The sequence below is a fragment of the Setaria italica genome, chromosome V (genome assembly GCF_000263155.2).
Source record: "Setaria italica strain Yugu1 chromosome V, Setaria_italica_v2.0, whole genome shotgun sequence".
Lineage (NCBI taxonomy): Eukaryota > Viridiplantae > Streptophyta > Magnoliopsida > Poales > Poaceae > Setaria > Setaria italica.
Window position 1 is genome coordinate 38,603,359 of NC_028454.1, and position 7,459 is coordinate 38,610,817.

The 7,459-nt window shown below is 55.2% G+C and overlaps 1 protein-coding gene across 1 annotated transcript; it reads right to left on the reverse strand.

Moving 5' to 3' along the window:
• Positions 1 to 4,042: 4,042 nt before the first annotated feature.
• Positions 4,043 to 5,441, reverse strand: LOC101757987 (serine/arginine repetitive matrix protein 1). Its single transcript, XM_012846200.3, is given in 2 exon segments — positions 4,043 to 5,009; positions 5,011 to 5,441. Coding segments are annotated over 2 exon segments (846 nt in total). The 5' UTR covers positions 5,194 to 5,441; the 3' UTR covers positions 4,043 to 4,346.
• Between the last annotated feature and the right edge of the window lie 2,018 nt (positions 5,442 to 7,459).

The window sequence follows — 7,459 nt, forward strand, 5'->3', positions numbered from 1 at the left end:
TTTTGACAATGTGTTGCTACAGTAAACATTTGCTAATGATGGATTAATTAGGCTTAATAGATTCGTCTCGCTGTTTAGCCTCCACTTATGTAATGAGTTTTGTAAATAGTCTACGTTTAATACTCCTAATTAGTATCTAAATATTGATGTGACACTTACTTAACAATAAGCAAAGGAACCAAACGGGTCCTTACCACGAATCCCCAAAGACTAGTGGTCAATTCCTATGACCATGACTTCTGGAAGTAGCACTGATCGTGTCACGTCGAACTTCGGAAGAGAAAAATGGTGATTTTTTAGCTGCAAGCTAGCAAAATAGCCACTTGTACGAGGAAACGAAAACTTAAGTCCTGTACATTACACAATACTCCATATTACTATATATTAGGAGTCTGGTAAGGCACCATTAGTCCGGTGATGCCTGCAAAGCAGCTAGATTCCTGCATAGGGTGACTCCATTTGCGTCGCCAGTTCGTCGATTGCCATGTGATCGTAGTTCGTGGGCACGGTCGCAGAGGTCCCGCTGGAGTAGGAATATATTTCGGCATCCGGCAGGGGGCTGCGCAGAAGAGCAGGAAAAAAGAAAACCGCATCCCTTTTGTTGCTCGTCGGCCTCCGTCGCAGTGCCGCGCGGCGCAGTGCGATCTGACGAGGAGCGCTCCCAGTCGCAGTTCCTGATTCGCGATTCTGATTCGTCGGCAGCTCAAGGACGTTGGGGGTTGGTGGAGGTTGGTTGCCTTGATTGCTCGCGGGTTTCCCTCCGCGTCACCGGAGCGCGCGGGGGCCGCGGGGCCGGTAAATTCCACGGAAATTTGGGGAGAACGCCCCACGGGCCACGGCGGCACGGCCCGCGGGAGGAAAAGTCCACGCGATGCACCGCCGTGTTCATACACTGGCACTGCAGAGGCTGGCTGGGGCTGGTTGCCTTTTCGGTGACAGAGAGCGAGACGGGCAGACGCTGCATCACAGAGAGGACAGAACATACCGTCAGAGAAGCAGCGCGTTCCTGCAGCTGCGGAGTACGATCGTACTCCAGCTTCGCTGCAAGTCCAGTCCAAGCAATGACGTGAAGCATCATCGACCTCGATGATCGATAGTAGCTGAGGTGCAGCACATAAATACTCTAAAAGGAAACGGAAATTACCTCTCGCGTCTCGTCAGTTGTTCATTTCAGTTACCTCGTTTCTGTTTCTTGGAAACTTCAAGGCAGCATGCTTCTGTTCCTGCCGGTTTCAAGCATTCGGTCGATTGATCGATTCTGCGTACTAGTTGGTGTTCAGTAGCGCAGGTCCCTTTCCGCTCGAGAAGTTGGGGGTTGACCTGACCGCAGATAATCCTTCTCCCTCGGGAAGGGGGATGAGGACGACAGTGACGACCAAGCCGACGAGAATACTTCTCTATTCGCTTCAGCTTTTCAGCCTTCAGCTTTTCAGCCGATTTACAAGTTCAGACGAACGCGTCACTTGTTTCCAGAGGCCACTAAAACAGTGTAAAGAACGAGTTAACGTCGCCGTCGGCGCGCACAAGTGTTCCGGCCGGCCGAGCCGTCTCGTCCGCCGCCCAATTTCCCGTTGCTTTCGGGCCCGCGTCAACGCTGCCTGCATCGTCTATTCATCTCCCTGTGAAAACTGAAAACGAGCCTGCTGCAGGGCACCGACACTCTCACCTGGAGAAAGAAAAAGGAGAGCGTTCCATGGACCATTGGACATCTAGAAAGACTGAGGTCAAGTCCTGCGTCTCCCCGCGTGCTCGCCGTGTTTCCGTCAGTTCTATACGCTGTCCGCGGGGGACCAGTTAAAAAGATCTTTTGGTTTGATATGTCACGGGAGGTAAAGAGGGGAACAGATACGAGTTTCCCAGGAAGCAGTGAAGCAGGATACGCGTTTCACCAATTGTGTGACATATACTGTACATTGCCAGGTAATTTTGTTCTCTTGGCTCGGTGAAGTTTCCAACCAATTCGCAGTTCTTGGTCTTGTAAGCTTGATTCGGACGTCTATCGTCTACAGTATATAAATTATAAATCGCAGATTACGCAAATAATAATAATATACGAGGCCAGGCGATCTTATTGGGCCATGATCCAACTCCACATGAGTGGGCCAAAAGGATATCAAAGCCCAGCCTTTCGACCAACAAAATTAGGATCAGAATTAAGCCCAACCTAAGCCCACTACCCCACATGCCTATCGTCTTGTCGATTAGCATTTGCAGTTTTGCTTGTCTCAAGACTTTGGAGGAGCGTCGGACGACGGACGCGGAACGCCCTATGCATGGATTCCAGTATCCCGCCGTCGCACCCGACGCCCAATGCCCAAGGAAGACAACGCCGCACTTCTTTTGAGGAAAGAATTTTAGGACGGGAGGTTCACGATTTCTCGATCTCCCACGGTCGCAAATCAGGGGACGCTGATTCGTACGCTTGGTCTTTGCCCTTTTGTCCCTTGCTGCCTGTTTTTGGTAATGTGGCTGGAGCTTTGTTGCGATCACTGGGCATGTGAAGCGAAGTCTCCAACACCACCAGAAGAAATCCACTCCCAGCGACCGCCAGCCACCGTTGACCATCTGCCCGGTGCGGCGCGGCGAAAACAAGCCCTCACCATGTGAACCGGCCGCTCCGTGCCGGCGGCTGTATCGTCTCGTCTGTCCGACTGTCCCGCACTAACAGCGACGCAGAGCCGAGAAGGTGTCAAGATGATAGCATGGCGCCGGGGCAGCCGTCACCAATCATCACGACGCACACCCACCCTGCTGGGTGTGATCACTGGTCACGCGGCCATCTTTCCCGTCTCATGATAGGACCAAACGGAGCGCCAAAACCCGCCCACAGCATTGCCATGCCAGCCGGGAAACTGTGTGCAGTTCTAGCAGGGAATGCTTGCTGGTGGTGGGCTACCGCCATGTGCCGTCAGGTACCTTATCGGCAAGGGGCGCAAGGCTGCAAGGCAGCAACTGCAAGTTGATGTTGAGATGTGAACCGACCGAGCCTTGCGCTTGTGCAACAAGCGGACACGCCAGGAAGAGACCAGTCGACGAGAGCTGTAGCGATCCGGTCGCCGGCCGACACGTCTGGACCGTCTGGTACTCTGCTCTCGTGGCCTTCACTCCCAAGCGAACGGAAGGTGCGGCGGCGGGCGACCCAAGCGAACAAAAGCGCGGGCGTTCTCGTGATCCAAGCCTCCTCGCGCGCGCTTCTTCTGCTCGTGCGGCGCCACCCGGCGGTCGTTCACGCCGCGCGCATGCGACCCTGCGGAGGATCCAGGCGCATCGCCCATTTTTAATGGGCGGCACACGCACATACCCCTCGGATGCGGGTCCGAGGCGGGGGAATGCGCGAGATCCGGTGATTCTTTGCCGTTGTCGGCGCGGATCTGATTCTTGGTGAATCTGCTGACGGGATCGTAAAGTGCCCGGACGTTCCTGATTTCTGAAATTAAACATTGGTGGGTGGCAACGTGGAATGGAGCAGCAAAGAGGGGGAAAGAATCCAATGCCTGGGCGATCAGCCGATCGCTGATCAGGCACATTGGATGCGGCGCTCGTCGGACCAGCGCGGCTTGTGGAAAATGACTCCAGGCAACGGGAGCAGAGGGGCGTCATTGAGATGCATGATTCTTCTAATTCGCGAGATGTTAGAGCAGCCGCAGTGCGGTAAAATGCCGATGCTTGGGTATTCTCTTTCCTATCCCAGCATCGCTTTTGACACTGCGGCGTGCGATGCTCAGCCAAAAATTTCCAGCATTTCTGGCACCGGCGCCAGTTCATTCCTCGATGCCCACTCTTTCCACATGAATAGAATAGTGCAGAGAGCAGATGATCTTGAGGCACAGCGAATAGTTTCTCTAGAGGGGCAGAGGGTGTATTTTATTTGTGGACGGCCCCACGATTGGTTTACCACACTGCGACTAAAAACTAAGTTCAAGCATCGTTGTTGTTGCGTGTCGCTGAAATGACGTTCCAAGCCTCGACCACACTGTGCATGCTCTTACCTTATGTGAAATGGAGTAACAGACTACTACACTAGTGTGGAGCGGGATCAAGATTCAAGGGCAAGACATTCTGATTACTGGAACATCTCTGCAAAAATACGTTATGGACCCCAAAAGCGAAAGCACACCCAGCAGAAGCGATGCAGCTCCGCCAATTCCGATCGCGGCTCTGAAAAGTCAAAAGCTACTAGCATTTCCCCTGACAAAGTTAACGGAAGGTGGCACAGCGGCAGTAGAGCGTTTGAACCACCGTGCCCTACAACTAACTACTTCGCTGAGCTTAACATCTAAACTTTGATTAGCCCAAGGCTTTCGAAGGGAAATAGCGCGAGAATGCGAGATCACATCAGCAGGGGGCTAAAGAAAGATGAAACATTCCAATGACACGAGCGGGTTCTCCAACGACTCTTTCCCGTCGCCGTCACGGCCACCTTGGCCATCGCCGCCAGCGTTGGCGTCTGGAATGCTCTGCCCACTCGCCGTGGTGTCGACGTCGTCTTCCGGCTGCGAGGAAGGCGGCGGCGACTGCGGCGGGGAGACGGCGGGAGGTGGCGGCAGCTCCTGCGCGCGCCGCGGGGACACGCGGCCGGACGGCCTTGCCGGGACGGGCGGCTTCCGCTGCGCGGGCGCGGCTGGACTGGCGGCGCGACGGTGCTCCGACGACGGCCGCTTCGCCGCCGGCGACGGTGACCGCCTCACCGAGCGGTCCCGGGGCACGTGCCGCGGGGGCGGGGACGGCGACGCCCGCGCGCTGCGGGAGCGGACGCCGTAGGATGCCGCGACGGCGCGGTCGCGCCGCGCCGGCCCCAGATCGGCGGAGACCGGGCGCCTCCTGGCCGACGGCCTCCTCCCCGGCGACCGCTCCGGCCCGGCCAACGAGCTGGTCGCGACCGACGACTCCGACGCCGCCTCTGACCGCTCGTCGGTGGCGAGGGAGAGCGACACGCAGCTCCCGAGGTCGCTCACCGCGGCGTCGGCGCTGTACTCCTGCTCCTTGGCCTTCTTCACTCCTCGCTCCTCCCGCGGCGGGGGCGACATTGGCGACGGGCTTGGGCTCGGCCCTCGGCTTAGCGCTCGGCGTCTCAGAGAGCACCTCCTTGACAGTCTCCTCCTCCGGCGACGGCGGGTCGCGGTCCTCGGGCTCGCACCGGCGCGCCCCGGGCGCGAGACGGTTCTTGCGCTTCTTGCTGAAGCAGCAACCCATGTCTTCTGGTGCCGCCGGCGCACTAGGCGGGCATCAAGGTGGTGCTGACCGGCTGTGGTGGTGACCAGTGAAAGAGGAGTGGTGTTGGTGGCTGGGCCTGGAGGATGGGTTGTGGCCTTGTGGGGTGACTGGTGGGGCGATTGGCAGCCTGTACCTGGCCAGCACTGCATCTGTGGATGCACTTTGACCTTGGACGTGTTCGGTAGCCTGTGAAGCTTATGAGCCTGGCTCATCGGATGAAAAAAAAGCTGCACCGCGTGGAACGGAAAATTTGGTCGTTCCGCGCGAGCCTGGTTTGCTCGAGTGGCAGGTAAAGCTGTGGTCACCACCCGTGAGCCTGTGAGCGAGTATTCTTTCCCAAATCTCTTTTCCCTGTGCTGCTGCTTCTTCCTAGCCGACGTGTGCCGTTCGCCCCTTCCCATCGCTGCCCCCTTGTCGAGCCACCCTGCCGGTCATCGCTGACCTCCGGTCCCGCGAGGTGCCCCAGTGCTACCCGCATCCACGGGGGCCTCAACCGTCGACGGCCGCCGGCCCGCCGCCGCGTTTATCATGCTACTGCCGTGCCCGAGGAGGAGAAGTTGGTCGAGGCGGTCATGGTGCAGCCGGCGGACGAGTTGCGTAGGCTGCTGCCGAGTGATTGCGCCGGCTCCTGTTGCACCTGACATCGCCACCGCACTCTATTACCTGCATCAATACTCAAATCCAATCCCCAAAAATTAAATCAGAATTCACCGAGCCACAAATCGAGTTGCTCACCGTCAAAACCAAACTCACGCACATCGAATCAAAGCCTTCAGCCATTCAATTCAAGATTGTCACTAAAAGAATCAAAGGGCCGCGAGATGAGGCGTGATGGTGTGGGCGGCGTGGTTTTTGACGGCGATGCCGTTCCTGACCGCGGGCGACCCGGGGAGGCCCTCTTCACCTTGCCGCGCTGCACCTCGCTTGCTCCTGCGGTGGCAAGGCTAGTCCTTCTTGCCTTCACCACCACCGTCTGGGGCTCCGGCCTCTGGATCACTTCACCGGCAACGTCGTCATGTTCAACGTAAGCAGCATCGCTGCTTGTGTTCAATTCCCGTTGATTCTCTAGTCTAACCTGGTAGCAACGACAACAAGCAATGTGTTTATGTATCCGTTGGTGGCAAAGTTGACCGGTGCATGTCATGGTTACTCGAGCAATGGCAGTAGGCAAGTAGGCAACCATGAGAGCATGTACCCTGCTCGGAGGGAAGTTAGAGCCTTAGAGGAAAGCTATCACTAGTGCCTGATTCTAGAGATTGTGGATGGTAACTCTACCGTGTCCTGTATACAAGGTAAGCATACCAATTTGTGCAGCCTACCAATCAGCGTTTAAGGGGAGCATGTTTACACTGATTCAACTTACCAAACAACATCCCAAAAAGAGCCAGGTTCTGCTGGTCCAGGCTCGTCGGAGATGGTACGAAAAAACCATGCAGGCTGCCAAACGGACCTGGGGTCCTCCACACCTCCACAGGGTGCTTCCTGCTTCGATTTTGGCGGAGGCGAGGGGGGTGGGAGGGTGGCGTGGGGGACTGGTGGTCAAGTAGGTTCAGGCGTTCGGCGGGAAGCGGGGAAAGGATGGTGTTGTGCTTGCGGTTAGCTTGAAACAGTGGCAACCGGGAACAGTAGGATACCACGGTTTGACATGAGTAGCTGAGTTTAAGGGTCGACGCCGGCGACTTTTATCAGTGGTAAACTGGTAATTGCCAGTTTGCCACCGTATCATAACAAATCCAGTTGACAGAGCATATTCAAATTTGTGAAGTTGCTAAATGCCGTCGGATATGTCAATGCCTCGTTTGCCATTATCGCAGCTCTCTAGAATAAAGAATATTTGGATCATCTAATTATTACGAGAAGGATAAAAAAAGAATCTGAAGACGATTATTATGGTCCTTTCACCTTAACTATTTTAAGATTACAAACACAACCAAGTTTCTAACTACCTTATCAATTGTGGACGCAATCCAACTATTCACAATTTAAATCGAGACGGTTATAATCTCTAATTACTATCCACATTGTAAGAATCTTTGGAGCTACTTGGTTCCATGCCAGCAAATACCATGTTAAACTTGTGGCTGCCATGCCTACCGTGACTGTTGTTTGATTTCCAACACAAAATTTACCTGCCACATCTTTTATAGAGAGAGGACATCACCATAGGTGTAACGACAATAATTCATGATGCTAGCTTTGGCGCCGCAGGTGGTGTGGCAAATATGTGGGCTGGCTATCAAGCAGC